At 43.9% G+C, this 23,282-nt stretch overlaps 1 protein-coding gene across 2 annotated transcripts in view; it reads right to left on the bottom strand.

Annotated features, from left to right (window-relative positions):
* Window positions 1–23,282, bottom strand: part of ppm1h (protein phosphatase, Mg2+/Mn2+ dependent, 1H) — a 131,434-nt gene that overhangs the window by 14,960 nt on the left and 93,192 nt on the right. For both annotated transcript variants that reach the window (XM_067999372.1, XM_067999373.1), the window contains exons 4-9: window positions 22,935–23,047; window positions 17,746–17,830; window positions 12,908–13,026; window positions 9,919–9,982; window positions 4,005–4,112; window positions 181–332 (exon numbers count right to left, since the gene is read on the bottom strand). In XM_067999372.1, coding sequence (XP_067855473.1) covers window positions 181–332; window positions 4,005–4,112; window positions 9,919–9,982; window positions 12,908–13,026; window positions 17,746–17,830; window positions 22,935–23,047 — 641 coding nt within the window. The remainder of the gene's footprint in view (window positions 1–180; window positions 333–4,004; window positions 4,113–9,918; window positions 9,983–12,907; window positions 13,027–17,745; window positions 17,831–22,934; window positions 23,048–23,282) is intronic.

Below are 23,282 nucleotides of genomic sequence, written 5' to 3'. Positions count from 1 at the left end.
TTCTATGTAATATAGAGAGTTACAGCAACAATTACATCAAGTATTCGGCCAGTAAAATTTACTACTTCAATTTTTCTATATAAAAATCATTTCCATTACAGACTGTGCTGTACCCACGTTCTGGATTATTAAGTAGCCGAGTTCATTCATTTAGAAATGGTTTTTAAACCCCTCACAGACCTGTACGGATCGTCGGGATCACAGTTGGAGAGAAAGCTTGTAATTGCTTCGGACACTTCTTTATTCGACAGGACATCCCACAGTCCATCGGTGGCCAGAACCAGTGCATCATCTGCTTCGTGTTCATGCTCTGAAAAGTCGTAAACTCGCACCTGTACACGGATCAAATCGAATGAACATTTTTTTTTCCCCAAAAGATAAAAGGATTTTCAAAAGCAGCTCAATTTTCTTTGTACCTGTGCAGAAAACAAATTCTCCCCCCATAACCCCATCAATTATTCATAACCGTCCTTTTAAAGATTCCCACAAACCACAAAATCTAAATGATAATGAGCAAAAATATATTCCAAATGCCTAAACAAAAAATTACAAGTACGCTTTCAGTGGTTTGAATATTGCATTTCATTCTTCTTTTGTGTCGGAAAGGTATTGCAAATAGAAAAGCTGTGCAATGTGCATTATTCTCATTTCTGTTTCACAAATAACGTTGTCATCCGTCACCAGCGGTCAGGCTGCAGGCCAGAAGATGGAATACCGAGTACTTTGATTTAGGTTCCACCAACTTTCAGCAAACATCCTTTAGGTCAACAGCAATTTTGCTGGACTCAATATGGAAATCAGGCAGTTGACATTTCCATGGCAACACTGTGACATTCTATCTCGTCTAATCTCCACAGCTCATAAACCATGCAAGGTAGGCCCATTTTCTCTGTAGATTTACACTCTTGAATTGAATTACTCCTGAGCAGGGAAGATGGGAAATTCTAATAAATGGAGCCCACAGTGACACAGCTTCTGTAAAACCTTGTGTAGAAATCACAACCTTCCTCGAATGTGTTATATAAGTCGCATTGGATGTAAAATCTACACTGATGCCTACTGTAGGCCATTCATTTTACTTACAGAACTTAAAACAGTCCTTAAATGTTTGCTAATTAAGTATTAGATCCTACCACAGTTATGTGTAAAATTAGTAACAAAAATGTAATTGTACTTGTAAGTAAGGAGCATGGCAATGCTATTTATTAGATATGTTCATTTACATATGCAAATATGGCAGCATCCTCATTAAGTATGCATAATTCTCAATATTCACAGAGTCCGTCTATCTCCCTTGATTCACAGAGGTTACTGGTTCGGGAGTACGGATTGTGCAGCAAATGGAAAAATGTTCTTTATTTGCATCTGTGAAAGGGGTTTTAAGAGGACGGTAAGGTCAGGAACATTTATTTAAAAACCGATGCGCTCGACCAAACACGTACAGATTGTTGCTTCAAAAGAGCGGCTTTTTAAAAAAAAAAATTGTGAAATGCCTCCGTTTTGCATTGATTTACGTGTGCAAGGGCGCTTTTGTGAAATGCAGACTACGTTAAAAAGTCACAAAGGCAATGCTTTGTGCGCATTATGTGGACAGAAATAAAACGGTCAGGGTGCAAGGCTCAATCTGGAGAAGGTACAATCCTAGTCCATCACGCTGTGAATGCTGTCACCCATTCCATGCTAATTATGCACAAACAAGAAAGAGAGAACGAAATGAAATTTTATGAAATCGTGGGGCCACACGCATCAATCATTCAATATTTTTTATGCTTTCGGGCTTTCAGTCTTCAGTGACTTTACTGCTCTGTGGTGTCGGAGTCGAGATTAAAATGAATTTTTCTTCAGCCAAAACTGAATTACGGCATAATTCCCTAGAACGTAACTTCATTGAATATTCGGCGTTCATTTGCATACGAAAATATGTCTATTAAGTTTGCAACCAATGCAATAAATCAAATGTATAATTCAAAACAGTTTTGCTTAGATTTACTGTAGGATTGGATTGTAAACTAGTAACAAGTTGCTAGTAAAAGCACTGTCATGTTGATGTATTCCTACACACTGTTAACAGATCATATTTTAAGTGAATAAATATTAAATTTTGAAAAATAATTTACATTGCAAAAAGGGTATTCAGTGGGATGCAGAGTGGGAAAAACTGGAAGATCTGAATTCAAATTGTTGCTAACATTTTCGATTTGTTCAGTGACTATTTTCCAAGAAAATCTGAGAAACACTTCGCACACAATTCCTATTGTTGAAACTCTTTTTATAGTCTCCTCGTCAATGATTAACGCATATAACATTGAGTGCAAAGAATTTTCATATTGGGACCAAATTTTTTTTTTTGAAATGTGGTTTTCGGGCAAAAAATGGCATCGTCAAATTAATAACTGTAAGTGAGCTGAATGACAATTCCGTGCAATTAAGTTATTGCAGACAGAAGGCATTCAGAATACAGTCCCAGAGTCCAGCCTGGTACTCCACTCGCATTCCAATGTGCGTGATTCCCCATTCAGTAGAAACACATCTAATAAATGAGGTGTCGGGGCAATTTTCTGCACATCTCACCTGAAAAATGGGCGGCTGGCAGAGGAAAGGTTTGCCGTTTGGACGCCCGGGGCCCGTCTAATGCCGTTTTCAGGTGGGCCTGTAGACGGACGCACAGCATGCCCGCCCGTTTCAAGTGGGAGAATGTTTAAATATGCACATCAGTGTCCTACGTTGTGGGATCCCGATTGCAATTGTCAAATACCAACGGGCAGAGCTCCATCCATTTGTTGCAGGCGGCGAGTGGTCTAACCAGTCATCCTTAAAGGGGCCGCTCACTGATGGCCGCTCCGCAAAAGGGCCCCCGAAACCACTTTGCCGTTTATTTTCGTGGGGACGGTTGGACCAGGAGTGCTCCGCCTGGCTCCGCAGAAACACTGCAGCCCACTGGCGGTCCGTGCACGCTCTCCCTCCCTTCGGATTGGCCCCTCGCCCCCCCCCCCCCAGGCCCGACCTGCCGGCCGGCTCAGCACAGGAGCTCGTCGATTTCCCTCCCTCCCACAACCAGCGAGCTGTGGCAAAGCACCCGTTTGGTGCCCGTTGAATCTGGAAATAGTTCAAGTGGGTGGCATGGTCGATCCGCCAATGCCACGTCCGTTTTGGGCAGAATTTGAAAATCCCAACATCTCTTAATCGATCCTGATTTTCAAAGAGATCATACCATTTTATTTAAAAAAAAATAATAGCAGATTGCAAACTATGGCAGTCTTCTCACTATCAGAACAGCCATTTCAAAATAGACGGTTCAAATTTTCAATTTGCTGGAAGATTAATATTCGCAGAAAAATCTAGAGAATATAGAGATTTAAGGGGGTGACTGTCAACTTACCACTTAAACGTAAAACTGGGGCTGCGGGTCGGGCGATTGTTATAGATGCAATGCTGGTAGGTTGAAAATTATCCCCTAAAGGATGGCCAAAATTATATTACAAGGCTCATGTAGCTTCGTATGGCTGTTTGTGGAAGAAAGTGCCACTGGGGGCACTCAGATTGGTGGGTATTAGTTTGGAGGAGGGCAGATCACTCCAGAAATCAATTCTTCAGGTGATTTGGGCATGGTCTAGGGTTTTTTCCACCCAAGGTCCAGAGGTAGGAGCACATGTGAGGAGTCTTACAGAGGTGGATGAATGACGTCTTCCAACTGACCAGATGTGGGGAAGGTCAGCTCAAGATCAAGTAGAACACCAAGGTTTCACACCACCTAGACCGACCTGAACAGGCAGTTGTGGAGATTGAGGACTATAGGCGCTGGCACGAACGCGAGGAGAATGGCTTGGCTTTTCCGACATTGAACTGAAGGAAAGTTCGGTGCATCCAAAGCTCGATGTCAGTAGGCAGTTGGATAAAATGCCAACAGCCTTATAGTCAATAGTAGGTAGCAGGGGTAAATGGGGACAAAAAGCCAGTTAGTAACTATGTGCGCATGCTTTATAGACTCATAATAGTTACGTTACCTCAGGAGTGCACGAGAGAAAAGGTTTTATGTGGATATTAGAGTCGTGAACCTTCAGATCATGATCTCCAAGTCCTCGAGTGACACCTATGGTCGCCATCACACGTGCCTATCAAACAAACCACATTTTGTACCTCAGTGTACACATCACTCACATCAACAGAGAAACACTGCTTTTTAAAAAACAATTTTGATAATTCTGCATTGGCTAATATGCCTGCTTAACATTTGAAACATTATATAACCAGCATGTCTGTGTCAGTGCTGCTACCAAGCCTGTAAGAGTGAAGTAGATCTCACTGAAACCACAGGAGTGTCAAATTTAAGCCTTGGGCTTTTTTGGTGAATATTGCACACCTTGCCAGAATTTACTCAACTGTTCATTGATTACGCAAGTGTAATAAATGAGAAGGAGGCGAGAAGGACAGGAAGGAGGTAATTGCTTTGGAGAAAGTGCAGAGAAGATTTACAAAATTGTTGCCAGGGCTTGAAAATTGCAGCTACGAGGAGAGATTGGATAGGCTGGGGTTGTTTTCCTTGGAGCAGAGGAGGTTGAGGGGAGACTTGATTGACTTGTACAAAATTATGAGGGGCCTAGATAGAGTAGACAGGAAGTACCTGTTTTCCCTAGCGGAGAGTTCAAGAACTAGAGGACATAGATTTAAGCTGATTGGTGGAAGGATTAGAGGGGACATGAGGAAAAGCTTTTTTACCCAGAGGGTGGTGGATGTACGGAATTCGCTGCCCGAATTGGTGGTAGAGGCAGGGACCCTCAACTCTTTTAAAAAGTACCTGGACCTGCACCTAAAGTGTTGTAAGCTGCAGGGCCACGGATCGGGTGCTGGAAGGTGGGATTAGATTGGGCACCTGGTTGTTCTTCGAGCCGGTGCGGACAAGATGGGCTGAATGGCCCCCTTCTGTGCTGTATCTTTTCTATGGTTCGACAGAGTTATTGAAGAGACTACTGAAAGAAAGAATTCTGGTTGCAGTTCCTCCATACATGCTGAGTTCAACCCAGGCCAGTCCCTAAGACCTCCTGCTTGATGATTACATTGGAATTGAGAGGGGCCTGGTAACGGGTAGCTTCCATACTCAACGAATTTCTGGAAAAACATGTTGCGCTGAGGGAACAGGATCCTAATGAGTTCCCTTCAAAATTAAACTTTACAAATTCTTTCATGATTAAAAAGAATTGGCAACTTTTCAGAGGGAGGGAGGGGAAAAATGGGGAGGAGGGAGGGAGGAAAAAAAAGAGGGGAGGAGGGAGGGAGGAAAAAAAAGAGGGGAGGAGGGAGGGAGGAAAAAAAGAGGGGAGGAGGGAGGGAGGGAAAAAAAAGAGGGGAGGAGGGAGGGAGGGAGGAAAAAAAAGAGGGGAGGAGGGAGGGAGGGAGGAAAAAGAAGAGGGGAGGAGGGAGGGAGGGAGGAAAAAGAAGAGGGGAGGAGGGAGGGAGGAAAAAGAAGAGGGGAGGAGGGAGGGAGGGAGGAAAAAGAAGAGGGGAGGAGGGAGGGAGGAAAAAGAAGAGGGGAGGGAGGGAGGAAAAAGAAGAGGGGAGGGAGGGAGGAAAAAGAGAGGGGAGGAGGGAGGGAGGGAGGAAAAAGAGAGGGGAGGAGGGAGGGAGGGAGGAAAAAGAGAGGGGAGGAGGGAGGGAGGGAGGAAAAAGAGAGGGGAGGAGGGAGGGAGGGAGGAAAAAGAGAGGGGAGGAGGGAGGGAGGGAGGAAAAAGAGGGGAGGAGGGAGGGAGGGAGGAAAAAGAGAGGGGAGGAGGGAGGGAGGGAGGAAAAAGAGAGGGGAGGAGGGAGGGAGGGAGGAAAAAGAGAGGGGAGGAGGGAGGGAGGGAGGAAAAAGAGAGGGGAGGAGGGAGGGAGGGAGGAAAAAGAGAGGGGAGGAGGGAGGGAGGGAGGAAAAAGAGAGGGGAGGAGGGAGGGAGGGAGGAAAAAGAGAGGGGAGGAGGGAGGGAGGGAGGAAAAAGAGGGGAGGAGGGAGGGAGGGAGGAAAAAGAGAGGGGAGGAGGGAGGGAGGGAGGAAAAAGAGAGGGGAGGAGGGAGGGAGGGAGGAAAAAGAGAGGGGAGGAGGGAGGGAGGGAGGAAAAAGAGAGGGGAGGAGGGAGGGAGGGAGGAAAAAGAGAGGGGAGGAGGGAGGGAGGGAGGAAAAAGAGAGGGGAGGAGGGAGGGAGGGAGGAAAAAGAGAGGGGAGGAGGGAGGGAGGGAGGAAAAAGAGAGGGGAGGAGGGAGGGAGGAGGAAAAAGAGAGGGGAGGAGGGAGGGAGGGAGGAAAAAGAGAGGGGAGGAGGGAGGGAGGGAGGAAAAAGAGAGGGGAGGAGGGAGGGAGGGAGGAAAAAAAGAGAGGGGAGGAGGGAGAGAGGGAGGAAAAAGAGAGAGGGGAGGAGGGAGAGAGGGAGGAAAAAGAGAGGGGAAGAGGGAGAGAGTGGAGGAGGGAAGGAGGGGAAAAAAGAGAGCGGAGGAGGGAGGGAGAAAAAAAGAGGGGAGGAGGGAGGAAAAAGAGGGGATGAAGGAGGAAAAGGAGAGGGGAGGGGCGGGGAAGAAAGAGAAGGGAGAGGGGAGAGAGGGAATCTTTTCGCTTTCAAGAACAAATATGCACATCCGTATAATATATATGTAAGAATGATTGTACTACAGTGTATGACAACTTTGAGAGGCCCTTTCTCTTCAAACGACAGGAGCATGGATTGGAGGTCCAGGCACTGAGGTTAGAGTGCCTGATTTGTGGTGGCCCCTGATTTTCCCATCGTTGATGTCGCAAATTTTAAATGACTGAACAATCAGGAGCTGATCCCGGTGTCCGATTCTCCGATCCACACTCCTGCCCAATGAGGCCCAACGCTGGGAGCCTCGCTTTGTACAATTTACCCTTCTATGTACGCTTGTACAGTATCACTGCAGAGTGTACAGTGTTTACATGTTCATTACTATATGTACAGTATATGCATTTTCCAAAGCACATTCTTCTCAAAATCATTAGCCTTCAAGTTTATTACACAATACGAGGGCATGTTATGTAAACATGTAGTGACTCAGTAGGGAACTTCAGTATAAAATGCAGGTGAGTTATTCCTAAACCAACAAATAATTTACTGAGGACCTTATTTATTACGACCTCAGGACGTCCCAAAGCGCTTTACAGCCAATGAAGTACTTTTTGAAGTGCAGTCACTGTTTTAATGTAGGAAGCGCGGTAGCCAATTTGCACACAGCAAGATCCCATAAACAGCATTGTGATAATGACCAGATAATCTGCTTTTAGTGATGTTGGTTGAAAGATAAATGTTGGCCAGGGCACCGGGGAGAACTCCCCGGCTCTTCTTCGAAATAGCGCCATGGGATCTTTTACATCCACCCGAGGGGGCAGATGGGCCTCGGTTTAACGTCTCATCTGGAGAAAGGCAATTCCGACAGTGCAGCGCTCCCTCAGCACTGCACTGGGAATGTCAGTTTGGATTTTGTGTTCAAGCCTCTGGAGTTGGCTGGACAGGTTCGATGTACATTACCAGTGACGTTCTGGTATTGCACAGAAGCCTGCACTCATCCCGAACGGGACACACAGAACATTTCACATCCTGCAAAATGTTCAATCAGTGGACCTCTGAATATTAATGAGCTCCAATATCTACCCAAAAAATGAAACTGGCATTACGAGGTGAATTTCAATAACCATTTAAAGCAACAATTTCTCATTTATTTTTTATAACGCTGATATATATGGATCAGGCCATACAGAAGGGCAGTCTCAGTGACGGGGCTGTCTTTTCTGGGGATGCTTTGCCAGGGATGGGGCTTTTCTTGAGCTCCAGCACTCTGTTTCCTGTTCGAGACCATTTCACCCCCCCAGTGCTTCATTAAAACTACAAGCTCACCAAAACACTGGCCCTTTACTCAGTTTGCCTGCCTGCACTTTTTTCTTCGGGGTAAACTCCGGTGAGAAGGTTTAAAAAAAAGAGACACAGATTTCGGTGGGAAAAGCAGCTACAGTGTCACCAGCAGAAAAAAAAAACAAATTTAATGAAGAAAACGCAGCAAGTGGGACTGAATCACAGCCCAGTTAAGAAGAAGAAAAATTAATAACTGGGGTCATGGAGATAGCCTGGATTGGGAAAGAGAGAGACAGGCTGCAAGGCTGTACTCAAGGGCGAGTGAGGATGGGTTTATTTATTTAGTAGCACAAAACAGATTGAGGTGCTGAGACAGCAATACCGTGAAATGTGTAGGTGTGAGAGTGAAAGATTAGGCCATGTAAAAAGTGAATGGAACATTGAAAAGGCAGAGCAAAAAAAAAGGCTGGCCAGAGGGACTGGTATAGAAATAAAGGATTTACATAGCAAATCTGCCAGAAACGTCCCACAGTCTGTATATATAAAAAATGAATTCTTTACTAGTGCAATCATTGTTGTTACATAGGCAACGTGGCAGCCATTTTACACACAGCAATGAGATGAATAACCAGTCTCTCTTTGGTGGTGGTGGCTAAGGGAAGACCAGGACACTGGGAGAACTGACTGCCATGGGATCGTTAACATCCCCCTGAACAAGCAGACGGTATAAACGTCTCATCCAAAGGATGGCACCTCCAGTAAGGCAGCACGCCCTCGCTACTGCAGTGTCACCTTAGATGGTGTGCTCGTGAGAATCCTAGGATGGCAGGACTGTCGTATGAGGAGAGATTGGGTCGACTCGGCCTGTATTCACTCGAGTTTAGAAGGATGAGAGGGGATCTCATTGAAACATATAAAATTCTGACAGGGCTAGACAGACTGGATGCAGGGAGGATGTTTCCCCTGGCTGGGGGGGGGGGGTCCAGAACGAGGGGTCACAGTCTCAGGATAAGGGGTAGGACATTTAGGACTGAGATGAGGAGAAATGTCTCCACTCAGAGGGTGGTGAACCTGTGGAATTCTCTACCACAGAAGGCTGTGGCGGCCAAATATATGAATATATTTAAGAAGGAGCTAGATAGATTTCTAGACACAAAAGGCATCAAGGGGTATAGGGAGAGAGCGGGAATATGGTATTGAGATGGAGGATCAGCCATGATCATACTGAATGGCGGAGCAGGCTCGAAGGGCCGAATGGCCTACTCCTGCTCCTATTTTCTATGTTTCAAGTCCTGGAGTGAAGCTTAAACCTACAACTTCTGACTCAAGAGTTGAGCATGTCAAGCCGACGTGGGTATTTGGTCTTGGCGATAATCTTTTCTGGTTCTGTTCGTTCCTCGGAAAATGAGCCACAAAACAGAAAATAAATCACTGAAAGAGCATAAACATTTTGCAAGAACAGGGAGAATAAATGGAAAAGAGAAGCCGAACGAATCAAAGGAAAAGAAGAATTTACACAAAAGCAATGAAAAGCAAGAGAGAAAACCAGGCTGCAGAAATGGAGAATGGCAAAGATATATTAAAACCACAACAAGCAATATAAAAAGGAGAAAGGGAAAAGAAAAAAAGGGACACAGAAGAAAAGCAGGGAAGGAAAATACGCCAACAAAGAAGGGAAAGTGCAAAACGCAAGGAGAGACCTGGAAATTATTCGCAGAAACAGAGAATCAGCCATGAATGTCCTTGTTTGCTCAGCCGCGAAGGAGTGAACGTTCAACAATGTATTTGGTTTGAAAAATGTGGCAGGATTAATTCATCGAGCACAGCCTTTGATTGAAAGTAAGCCCAGGTCCGTGATGTGCCCTGTATACATCACCGCTGTGTGGCTCTTGCAAATAATTACATTTCATAGGCTGCCAAGTAATTTTATGAGAATAATAATAAAAGGAACAGTGTGTTTCCAGGACTGTTTGTAGGGGGGGGGGGGAGGGGGGGATTCATATTCGACTGAGATTCACCTTAGATCTTGGCATCCTTTTGGCCTACACAAAACGCAAATGCTTTTATTCATATACAACATAAGAGCCTACCTTCTTTCCCTCCCCGTATACCAAGGGAAACTTTAGGTCCTCTTCCTCTATGATTTTGTAGGCCCTGTATTGAAAAGAAAACAGTTTCCTTCAGCACAGTAGACTCACATCTGGCCCCCCCCCCCCCCGCCCCCTCCACATCTGCATAAGATGATGGGGCCTGATGTGCAGCCTCCATGTCAAACTCCCTGGGTGGGGGGGGGGGGGGGGGGCTGTGCATAGCAAAATTTGTGCCAATCTCATTTTCTCGTGCATCTTCTCTTAATGGAGATGGGAGGCAGAGCAATTATTTCTGCAAGTGATATGCAGTGTTAAAAATTGAAGATCAGATTTTTTTTTATTGTTCAAAGGAACACCGTTTTAGTTCTGAGGGAGCGAGACAGCAGATTGCAGGCCCTTAAAGCAAAGCTCTTCATTCAGTGCACAGAAAGCCCTGGGAGTACCTGTGCATAAACGATAAGGACACGACTAGATAAAGTCTTTCCCTCCCCCCCCCCCACACCATCAAAAGAAAATTAGATCTCATTGCCATGCAGCGTTAGCAGTCAATGTGAAATTTCCTAAAATGCCCTTCGCAATATCTTTTTTTTTGCAAAATACATCAGCCAGATGTGCTGACGCAAGTCTAAATGAAGAGCCGAGAGAGTGTTTTATTATCAGTATGATCGCTCGGTTTGCTCCCCCTGTATTCCACCCCCCTCCCCCCCCCCCCCCTGACCAACTCCACTACCCCCTACCCCCTCCCCCCGACCAACTCCACTACCCCCCCCACCACCCCCCGAGAGCAGACGCAGCAGCAGCAGCACAGTCATTCATCACTGTCAGACATGCTGTACAGCTCAGGTCAGGTCCCCTGCTGTTTCTCAGGGTCTGTGCAATACCTCAAGAGATCCGGCATTTGCATTCAGCAGAGTATAATCTATCATTATCGCTAACAATCCCCACTCAGCTCTAGCTTTACTACCCATTTGTTACCGTTCCCTTTTTTAGCGTGTAAAGACTCTTATTACACGCGTTGAACTTTCATCCGAGCGCCTCGCTTGTGTGCCTCTTATCGTGTTCACAGTTGCACCAGCAGGTTAAAAAGACATTTTTTTTTAAGAAAAAAGGGGGCTTAGCACACATGGAGCAGCAATAATCGCAGCTGTGAAAGTTCTTTAATTGGTTGATATGCTGCAATGATTCAAGCCATGTGCAGCACTGCTTTTGTTATTTGGAGTGCTAGATAATTACACCTCTTCCTCCGCTGTAATGCAACACCTCTAATCATAACCACTGATGTAGCTGCCACTCACAATAAAATTTAAATTATACACCCAGGCATGAGGGATTAGGAGTCTGGTGTAGAATGAGGCGGGGAGTACAACATGGAAATGTGAGGAGATGTGCTGGGATGTAGTATTGCACCAGACTGACTATACAGATGCCTGTAGGGGTGTATGGACTTCTCCGTTGCTAGATAATCTGGTCAAATACATCTCTTTTGTAGGGCCCATATGATTCTTGCTAGGGCTTGGTTTCACAGGAGCGGGTAGTCCTCCAATACCTCGTGCCGTTCTTCATGTGCGAGCCTGGGCAGCGATTGTTGGCAGGCTACTTAACTGTGGGCCCCATCACCAATGGAGCCCAATCTTATCCCCAGCCAATGTCCCAATCTGGCATATTCCATTCCAGCAAGGCGACTGGGCAGCAGTCAGGAGCTGATCATCTCCTTCCTTAGCCGAGGGACACTGGGGCAAATCGTAGTGTCCCAACCACTGTCCAGCTGAGATTAGCTAACACAGCACAGGTCAAGGATTGATTGTCGGGACCTTCCTGGTCTGTACGGCACCAAGCGCTGCATTTACTCATCGTCCTCCTGGTCTAAATTAGGGCATTACTTGTGGAGAATAATTTTCTACCTCAAAATGATGTCATGTCACATGACCTGGGGTCTGGCAGTGTGACACATTACTTGCTTCAAAACCACCCGTAATATATGGTATAAATGGCTCACAAGTGGGGGGGGAAGAGGGCGTACTGAAAATTAAAGCCATCATAAAGTCAGGATGTAACCTTTTGATTCACAACTCGGTGTATTTCTCGGTGTAATTCCACTTGCCATAGCTCTCCTCTCCGTATCTGTAGTTGTAATGGGCCGAGGGGGAGTTACAGTATAAATATTCCATTTAAATGGAAGTACAGATTTAAATCTGTAGATGTTGTACACAACTCACAATAGCATAATTCACATTAAAACACCTCATCACATCAGTTACGTATCAGAGTAACAATGATGAACAGCTCTCGGAGCTCTTTTCTGTAAAGATGCTAGCCCTTTAATGTTCACAAATGGTTAACCAGGAGTAATGACATTCTCTAACTTAATCCTGGGGCTCAAGTAACTATCACTCTCACGGGCTTTACTCTTGTGCTTTCAGATATTTTCAGCGGCAGAAGGGGAAAAGGATGTAAGGAATAATTTTATGAAATCGCGCTCCCGGTGCGGAGCTTCACCTGCCGGGAGCGCGCACATCAGGAACTCAAGCACGTGCTTCCCAGGATTGTGTGTCCAATAAAATTAATGGACTGTGAATTGTAGGAGGCACACACCTGAATACTACATACACGCTCCAGTTGCATGAAGCCGTGTGTCAGGAGCACTAATGACAAACAATTACCCCGTGGTGTTGCTTACAGTGGGGGATTGACAGGAGGTGATGGGGCTGAGTCCATGGTAGAACGATCGGTCATGGACTCTGGATGGAGTGGTTGTTGGGTTCAAATCAGCTCTTCTCACTTCAAACTTTACAATTATTTGAATTCTCAATTAAACTACTGCATTATAACTACACTTTCTGTTAAGTTTTTGAGCCAGAGAGACGTTTATCAGGAAATAATCCTGCAGTTGAATGATGAGAAATGTCCATTGTATATATTAAATACAGAACAATTAGCTACCAGCAAAAACCCAAGACACATTCAATCCCCTTTATGGCCACATTCTTACCAGCCAGTCATGTTAAAATTCCTGAAAAGCATTTTCTTCCCGAGTTCTTTGCGCTGCACTCTTCTGGGAAACTCTAAGTGAGTGAATTCATTTCCCAATAAATGTGGCTGCAAACAAGCCTATGGGCAGAAAACAAGAGTAACAGTGGGAGAGGAAAATGTGCATTTACATTGCAAAGATTCACCGTTAAGTTGTCTCTACTCCGCGCTTGAAATCTTCACAGATCCCATGGTGTAGTACCAACAGTTCTTGTATGTCACAGGTCAGGTCAGACACAAAGGGGAGGGGGTTAATTTTGACCTAGCTCGCCGGCCTGGGAAACCCACAGGATCTGGTGGAAGGCTAGTTTTACATCCCGCTCGATATTACGCTCAGTTGACGTCGAGAGACAGTAAAGTCAGGGCGGGGGGGTTAAAACCAGCGTTGCACCCAATCCAGTCAAGTTTCCCAACGGGCGGGTTAGGTTAAAATTGCCCTCCAAAGCATTTACAAGGAGTGGCACAACTCCAATTCCGTACCCATGCTTCCCACATATAGGCATTGCTTCATCTCTGCTCTGTGTGTTCACTATCATTTCCATGATAATCCCAGACTTGTGCAGTTGCTACTACAGGAAGAGGTGTGTCCCGTCACCGGTTGATCCAGTCAGATGAAAGACAAACATACAGCAAGTCGCCAAAAAAGAGAAAAATTAAATACTAAAATTAGTTTATATATCGCAGATGGCAATTTACCGAGCCAGTGCCTTATAAGAAACCACTTCCACAAATGTACACATTCACTGTGTTGCTAAGGAAAATGGGTTAAGGGATTAATAAAGTGTTTCTCAAGTGTCGTTCCTCTTCCTGATTGAGTGCCCGTGAAGAGGTAAAAGAATTGTGTGAATAATGATCAAAAAATCAATTTCAACCTCAATTTAAGGCATTTTGTTAATAAACCAGGGCAACTGTATCTTAAAAAAGGCATAGAACTGCCTAGTCCACCTTAAATCTAAATGCTTCGTGTGCTAAAGATTCTCATCGAAAAATTAATATATAATTTTGCACTTTCAGTATACTCCTACTCCCTTATTGATTAAGTCCTATGAGTTGTGCTCATATTTCAGTTCTGGGTAAAATTCACAATGTGCCATTTAACAGCTACCTGGAGGTGTCCACAAGTCAGTAACTTAATCTAAGGTTAACCTAAGGATAAGGCTACAGCATAAAAACAAAGGTCGAGAAGTTATAAGATGTCATCTTATTTATAATTTAAACTTTGTCCACTTTTTAATTATTTGTTCTCGAGATGTGGGCGATGCCGTCAAGGCTGAATTTATCGTCTGTCTCTAGTTGCTCTGAGAAGTTGGTGATTGGATTGCTCCTTGAACCATTGCAGTCTTTGTGGTGATGATGCTTCCAGAATGGTGTTTAGTAGGGAATTCTAGGATATTGACCCAGTGACTATGAAAGAACAATAACATATTTCCAAAACATGTCCTGGCTGAGACTTCATGGGTTCCAGAGTCAATATTGAGGACTCCAACCTGACAGTATACTATTCTGCCCCATCCCTGGTGGCTCTATTCATCTGGTGGGACAGGACATTGCCAGGGATGGTGATGACGAAACTGGCTGATAGATACGATTCTGTGAATCTGACAATGTCAGGCTGCTTGACTAGCTTATGAGACAGTTCTCCCAACTTGAGTACCAGATGTTAGCGAGATTGCTTAGGTCTTGTCCTGATACGATGCCTGAATCTTTGCTCGTGGTTCCATCCGATTTTGTTCTCTTATTTTTGAACCGTGTAGCAACTTTTGAACTTTGTAGACCAGCCATGATTTCACTAAATGGTGGAACAGGCTCGAGGGGCTGAATGGCCTACTCCCATTCCAGTGTTCCAATGTTTATATGTTCCTATGTTTGCTAGCTGACTTCAGAAGGCATTAATAGTGAACCATGAACTGTGGGACTGGAGTCACGTGTAGGCCAGGCCAGGTAAGATGGCATTATCCCATAAATCACTAGATTTATTAAATTCAGTTTCACAAATTGCCATGGTGGGATTTGAACTCACAACAACTTGCATTTATATAGCACATTTAACGTAGTAAAACGTCCCAAAGCGCTTCATAGAAGCGTTATCAAACAAAATTTGACACCGAATGACACATAAGGAGATACTAGGTCAGGTGAACAAAAGACTTGGTCAAAGAGGTAGGTTTTAAGGAGCGTCTTAAAAGGAGAGAGGCGCAGAGAGGGAATTCTAGAGCTTAGGGCCTAGGCAGCTAAAAGCACGGCCGCCAATGGTGGAGTGATGAAAATCGGGGATGCGCATGAGACCAAAATTGGAGGAACGCCGAGATCTGGGAGGGTTGTGGGACTGGAGGAGGTTACAAAGATAGGGACGGGTGAAGCCAGGGAGGGATTTGAAAATAAGGATGAGAATTTTAAAATCTCCGAAATTTTAACCTCCCAGTTGCTATCACAGTACCATAACCACTACACTACCTTAACCCACATAAAACGGTATCAAGATCTTCAAATGTCATCAATATTATGAATGTTTTTCATCTGAAAGTAGTGCAGGAAATCCAGCACAGAATCCTGTGATTCTGAGAGACCTGCATTCTACCCAGTTTAGCAGTCGCAGACAATGGTTAGTGAGTGACTGTGCTGCCACCTAGCTTCAGCTTTCCTTCTATCATTAAATTCTGAACGAACTAGTTCAAAACACCAAATTGTGCAACGCGATATTAGTGTACGAACCTGCTAGCTTACTCGTATGAAATTTCTTTCTCTGCTATTTTGCCAAAGCTTTTTGCTGAACGGATCAATTAGCTTTGGCTAAATTAGCAGCTGGAGGAATAGGACGCAAATGCATTAGGTTGCTAACATACAGGGATAAATGCGCCACTCCTACCCTTCCAGGTGGGGAGCTGCGCTGCTGGAGTGCTGTAGCCTTATCATTGACCCACACTCCCTCTGAGTGCTAAATTGACCCTATAGTGCAATGTCACCCTATGACAATTCTGTTCTCTGATGGTCCCACTACGTTTGTGAAAGTGGAGCGATGGCTTGGACAGTGCTCAGTGGCTAATTAGCACACATGGAGAAATAGTCAATGAGAAAGCACAACAAATCGTTAAATCTAAAAGCATTATTTTGCTTAACAGTTTTTGATTTTTCTTCTCAATCTTTATCCATCATCTCCCTTCCCTCGTTACATTTGCCACCACATGCCTTTTCCAGGTAGAGTCAGGACCTCCTCGCTGCTACTGTTGACGCTCCCTGGTCAGAACATGAATTTCCTTGCTGAGGCAAAGGGCTCCATCTTGAACCGGGCTGAGGCAGATGAGTTTGACTGGTGGACAGCTCGAAGCTGTAACCTTCCAGTTGGGAGACAAGTAGTCACTGACTGGAGCTGCTAGGCCAGTGGTGATGCTTATAGCTCAGTGAGAGTGCCACTCCAGGCACCTGAAACACTTAACATACTGCTCAGGGCATTACGCCACCATTACTTCTGTATTTTTGCTCCATTCTCATTTCTTTTCTCCTTATCCACACAACGCATTCTCCAGCGAATACATTTGTCACGCCATCTCTGCAAACAATCACTAAATTATTGGCCACTCTTCCTCTGGGAAAGTGTGTGGCTGTTGCTCAGCCTCTTCGCCCGTCCCCACGACTATTCCAGAGATGGGAGCTCAGTGTGTAGGAATTGCAAGTGCCAACCTGCAACCTCCCACTTGATAGCACAGTACGTTGGAACACCAACACACTGCGCTACCACTCGCCCATTTAAACCAGCAAATCTATTTAAATAGTGACTGGCGTTGGATGTTAGTCAGTCACTGCAGACCTATATTCATGAAGAAACAAACAGCAGGTCATTTTTAACAAGCTTCGCTTCCCACACTGAAATGAGTGAGATGCAAAGTGCCATCAATGTTAGAGCCTTAGTGAGGTACAATGATGTCACCTGTACACCAAAGACAAATTATCGACAATAAGTGTTTCAATTGATTAAGAAAGAATGAACTCGCATTTATATAGCACCTTATCACGTCCAAAGTGCTTCATACCTTCGAATTACTCTTGGAGTGCGGTCATTGTTATGCAGGCACATGTAGTAACCAATTTGCAAACAGCAAGGTCCCACAAACAGCAAATGAAATGAATGACCAATTAATCTGTTTCTGGTGGTGGTGTTGGATGAGGGATAAAGTTCAACCAGGATACTGGAGAGCTCTCTGCTTTCCTTCAAATAGTGCTACGGGATGTTTGACATCCGCCTGAGCAGGACCTCGGTTTAACGTCTCATCCAAAAGACAGCAGCTCCAATAATGCGGCATTCCCTCAGTACGGCACTGACGTGTCAGCCTGGAACATGTACTCAAATCCTGGAGTGGGACTTGAACCCAGAGCCTTTTGATTCAGAGGCAAGTGTGCTACCAACTGAGCCAAACTGATTAAGGCACCTTAGGGGTTTACAACGATAAACCAGTAAGTGCCTTCATCTCGATTAGATTTAATATCTTGGTACATTTAGAAATTCTCTCTGTCCCCATTTACTGTAATGATCGGAAGCCTTTCCACAAATTGGTTTCTATTTCACAAAATAGTTACTTAAAACCCAAATGAAAAGGAACAAAATTTAAAGTTCCAGAAAGTAACATTGCAAAGTTAAAATTTCTGTTGCCTGTACAGTATTTTAAAAAGCCAGAAAATGCTATTAATTGCTCACTCAGGATCACAGCTTCAAGACAACATTAATCATATTTCCCACAAACTCATACTATATATTACTGATAATTTTTTGTACAAACAAATAGTATGACTTTAACTCTCTCTTACCAAGTACTGGAGCCTCTGACGTTCGGTCTCTGGTGTGAATTCTGAAGACATTGGAATGACTTCCCCATTTCGAATAATAATAGCCCTGAAACGGAATGAGTTGGAATATTCATATAGAGCAGGAGAATCCATTGACCCACTGGTGTTTTTTGGCTTATCTGGATTTCAAATGCAAAAATGGATTTAGTTTTCTTAAACTTTCACGATTTGACAAAGAAAGTCTAGTTCAGGCTAATGACCAAAATATACAATAAAAGTGAATACATTAGAAATGTGGGACTTTATTGCACTGTCACATCATCTGGCCATTTTAAGCTTGGGGGCAGATTCTTCTGTTCCTCTGCTTGAGTGTAGTGGATACAGGAAAACTAGCGTGTGCCTGTAAAGGAGTCCATCCAACTTTTCTATCCATTAAATGAAGCAGATGGAAAATTGGATGTGTTCCATTTGGGAGCGCATGTTTCTTCCTGCCCAATTTTCCTGTTTTCACTGCATTCAGGTATTTCAATAGTTCCGGACACAGAAACCAAAAATTTTGCCCCATGATCAATTCGAACTTAATGGGAGTGCCCACTATAGATGTGATCCACATGTAGAGTGCTTAAAGAAACAATTTTTGCCAACACACAAGGAACTAAACGTACGAGAGACTTGACAGACTCCTTTGTGTTATTAGAAAGAGATGCTCATTTAAATTTCAATATGCAGCTTCTGATAGACATTTAATCTCTGGGTTCAGATAGTGTCGGTATTTCAGATATGGCAGCTTTGCTTTCATTGTTTATGGATCTATTGCCAGAAGAACCTTTTGATTAAGCCTCAGTGTTATTATTTACTCCCACCTACTATTACTCATTCCCAACTCCACATAATTTCACGTGTAATAAATATTGTGCTGCAAATTCTCAGTAATATGTCAAGTGCGTTTCACTTGAGATATAAAAGAAGTTAAATAATCTCGTGTGAATGCCATTTGACACTGCACCGAGGCTGGAATTTTCCTGAAAATGACTCTGGGCTGTCACCGTCATTATGTAACTTGGAATTTCATACACACTACGTATAGGAACACGGGTATGGCACCAAGCAGTGACTTAGTAGGCTATAACCTAACCTCAGGAATTCAAGTAATATTTAGAAACAGCTCAAACTTCTCGTGATTTACAGCAGGTGCACCTCCATCAACACCCACCTGTTCCACCGCGGTGCCCTGGCAATCTAGTCCACACTTTCCAGGACACGGTGTCTGATTTGTGCTTATATTTCTTATCCCTTAGTGCATCCTGTTTTAAATTTGTGGTTTTTAAATCTGGAGGTTTGGAATGAACTGCTCTCAGCCGTTTGAGTAAATTGTAAATCACAATACCAAAATCTTTAGAGTATCAGCAACTTGAAACATAGTTTTAAATAACAAAAGGGAGTTAGGGACAGACCGAGTAATTACAGGCCAGTCAGCCTAAGCTTGGTGGTGGGCAAATTATTGGAAAAAATATTAATCGTCATTTAGAAAGGCATGGGTTAATCAAGGACAGTCAGCATGGATTTGTTAAGGAAAGGTCATGTCTGACTAACTTGATTGAATTTTTTGAGGCGGTAACAAGGAGGGTCGATGAGGGTAGTGCGTTTGATGTAGTCTACGTGGATTTTAGCAAAGCTTTTGACAAGGTCCCACGTGGCAGACTGGTCAGAAAAGTAAAAGCCCATGGGATCTAAGGGAGAGTAGCAAGTTGGATTCAAAATTGGCTCAGTGGTTGGAAGCAAAGGATAATGGTCGGCGGATGTTTTTGTGACTGGAAAGCTGTTTCCAGTGGGGTCCTGCAGGGCTCAGTACTAGGTCCCTTGCATTTTGTGGTATATATCAATGATTTAGACTTAAATGTAGGGTGCATGGTTAAGAAGTTTGCAGATGATACAAAAATTGGCTGTGTGCTTGATAGTGAGGAAGAAAGCTGTAGACTGCAGGGAGATATCAATGGACTGGTCAGGTGGGCAGATAAATGGCAAATGGAATTCAATCCAGAGAAGTGTGAGCTGATGCATTTGGGGAGGGAAAACAAGGCAAGAGTTTAGACAATAAATGGCAGGATGCTGAGAAGTGTGGAGGAACTGAAGGACCTTGAAGTGCCTGTCTACAGGTCCTTGAAGGTAGCAGGACAGGTAGATAAGGTGGTTAAGAAGACATACAGGATACTTTCCTTTATTAGCCGAAGCATAGAATATAAGAGCAGGGAGGAATGATTGGATAGGCTGAGGTTGTTTTCTTTGGAACAGAGAAGGCCGAGCGGAGATTTAATTGAGGAGTATAAAATTATGAGGGGCCTAGATAGAGTGGATAGGAAGGACCTTGTTCCCTTAGCAGAGAGGTCAATAACCAGGGGACATAGATTTAAAGTAATCGGTAGAAAGATTAGAGGGGAGTTGAAGAGAATTTTTTTCACGCAAAGGGTGATGGGGGTCTGGAACTCACTGTCTGAAAGGGTGGTAGAGGCAGAAACCCTCAACTCATTTAAAAAGTACTTGAATATGCACTTGAAATGCCGTAACCTACAAGGCTACAGACTAAGAGCTGGAAAGTGGGATTAGGCTGGATAGCTCTTTATCAGCTAGCACAGACACGATGGGCCGAATGGCCTCCTTCTATGCCGTAAATTTCTAGGATTTCTATTATTCCATATGCAAATTAATGGGAACGTGTGTGACTGCTGAGGCTCTGTAATATGTATCTAAGCGAATTGGCAGTCCATTTTACATCTCCCCTGTTAACTTCAACTGAAATAAAAAAAATCAGAAGAGATGTAAAACGGGCTGCTAATTCACCATCACCCGTCTTACACTATCGCACAAAGTCATAATTATCCCCAGTATCTGCAAACTTGTCTAAATTTGGTATGGTAAGTAAAAGCTGTAGAAATAGTGATTCACGCCTCAGAAGGCAATTATAATTCTGAACGACGGTATTTGCAACACTGTAGCTTAGCAATGCATCAGCTAATTTGAAAGTCATAGAATCATAGAATGGTTACAGCTCAGAAGGAGGCCATTCGGCCCATCGAGCCCACGTCGGCTCTTTGTAAGAGCAATCCAGTTAATCCCATTCCACCGTTCTTTCCCCGTAGTCCTGCAAATTTTTTCCCCTTCAAATATTTATCCAATTCCTTTTTGAAAGCCACGACTGAATCTGTTGCCACCACCCTTTCAGGTAGCGCATTCCAGATCATAACTATTTGAAGCATAAAAAAAGATTTTCCCCATGTCGCCTTTGGCTCTTTTGCCAATCACCATAAATCTGTGTCCTCTGGTTCTCGACCCCTCCGCCAATGGGAACAGTTTCTCTTTATTTATCTGAGCCGTTCATGATTTTGAACACTTCTATCAAATCTCCAGCTTCTCCAGTCTCTCCACGTAACTGAAGTGCCTCATCCCTGGAACCGTTCTAGTAAATCTTTTCTGCACTCTCTCTAAGGCCTTCACATCCTTCCTAAAGTGCGGTGCCCAGAATTAGCCACAGTACTCCAGTTGTGGCCGAACCAGTGTTTTATAAAGGTTCAACATAACTTCCTTGCTTTTGTACTCTATGCCTCTATTTATAAAGCCCAGGATCCTCTATGCTTTTTTAACTGCTTTCTCAACCTTTCCTGTCACCTTCAAAGATTTGTGCACAGATAACCCCAAGTCGCTCTGTTCCTGCACCCCCTTTAGAATTGTACCATTTAGTTTATATTGCTTCTCCTCATTCTTCCTGCTAAAATGTATCACTTCACACATCTCTGTGTTAAATTTCATCTGCCATGTGTCTGCCCATTCCACCAGCCTGTCTATGTCCTCTTGAAGTCTATTACTATCCTCCTCACTGTTCACTACACTTCCAAGTTTTGAGTCATCTGCAGATTTTGAAATTGTGCCCTGTACACCCAAGTCCAAGTCATTAATCTATATCAAGAAAAGCAGTAGTCCTAGTACCGACCCCTGGGGAACATCACTGTATACCTTCCTCCAGTCCGCAAAACAACCGTTCACCACTACTCTCTGTTTCCTGTCACTTAGCCAATTTCGTATCCATGCTGCCACTGCCCCTTTTATTCCCTGGGCTTCAATTTTGCTGACAAGCCTATTACTTGGCACTTGATCAAATGCCTTTTGAAAGTCCACGTACACAACATCAACCACATCAGCCCTCGCTTTTACCTCATCAAAAAACTCAATCAAGTTTGTTTGAAAAAGATTTGCCAGCCTTTCAAGCACCTCCTTTATCAATTTTTAGTCCAACTAGCATCTCAACTACCTTCTCTTTTACTGTGACTTTGGCAGCATCTTCTTCCTTGGTAAAGACAGATGCAAAGTACTCATTTAGTACCTCGGCCATCCCCTCTGCCACCAATCGTAGATCTCCTTTTGGTCCCTAATTGGCCCCGCCCCTCCTCTTACTACCCGTTTACTATTTCTATGCCCATAGAAGACTTTTGGATTCACTTTTATATTAGCAGCTAGTCTATTCTCATAATCTCTCTTTGCCCTTCTTATTTCCTTTTTCATTTCACCTCTGTACTTTCCATATTCAGCCTGGTTCTCATTTGTATTATCAACTTGACATCTGTCATACGCCCCCTTTTCCTGCTTCATCTTACTCTATCTCTTTCATCATCCAGGGAGCTCTGGTTTTGGTTGTCCTACCCTTTCCCCCTCGTGGGAAGTCGATAATTAAACAACATCATTAAATATTCTGTAGGAAATAATGCCAGCTTTGTGCTTGTTTTAGGATCTTGAGCTCAGCTGAATATCTCCATCATTGAGCTTTCACTGATGCCATTGGTTTTTTTTTGGTTAATTGCTGAGAGAGAAACCAATGCTCCAGAATGGAAGCTGATAACATTTTATGGGGGTAATTTTAACCTAACTCACCAGATGGGAAACCCGCAGGATTGGGTGGAACACCATGCCCGATATTACTCTCTGTTGACTTCAATGGAGGGTAAAATCAGATGGGGTGTTAAACCAGCATTGCACCCATTCCCGTCAGTTTCCAGTTTAGGCTAATATTGCCCCCCCATTTGTCAGTTTGAATCTAGATAGGAAGCACTTCTGATGCAGAAGAAAGCACTTTAGTGAGTGACGTGGTCTTTACTATGAAACCACGACGTCACGTTTACTGTTGAAGGACAGGGAGATGAAGCTTGTGAAGTTGGTCTTACCTGCTGTCCCCAGCATTTGCTACATAGAGCTTGTCCAACAGAAATACCACGACCAAGGAAGTGCAGCCACCTGAGATATTGTACATGCTTCTCTCTCGTTCAATTTGGCTGTCCTGTGGATGGCAGCAGCAAGGAGACACAAAGAAGACAACACTGTTATTCAGGAGCCACAAAGAACGTGGCACTTGTGGTAAAGTCCAAGTCTTGGCCCACCTGATCCTCAAACTTTTCAAGAACTATAAAGCTACTGTAAAAAAAAGTGGTCACAATTCGCGATTTTAAAAAAAATTAAGTAGTCTCTAATCACTGGTAACATTGAAATTCAACTTTTCCATATACATTAAAGAC

This window comes from Heptranchias perlo, chromosome 18 (assembly GCF_035084215.1).
Source record: "Heptranchias perlo isolate sHepPer1 chromosome 18, sHepPer1.hap1, whole genome shotgun sequence".
Taxonomy (NCBI): Eukaryota; Metazoa; Chordata; class Chondrichthyes; order Hexanchiformes; family Hexanchidae; genus Heptranchias; species Heptranchias perlo.
This window is presented reverse-complemented; position numbering and strand designations above follow the sequence as displayed.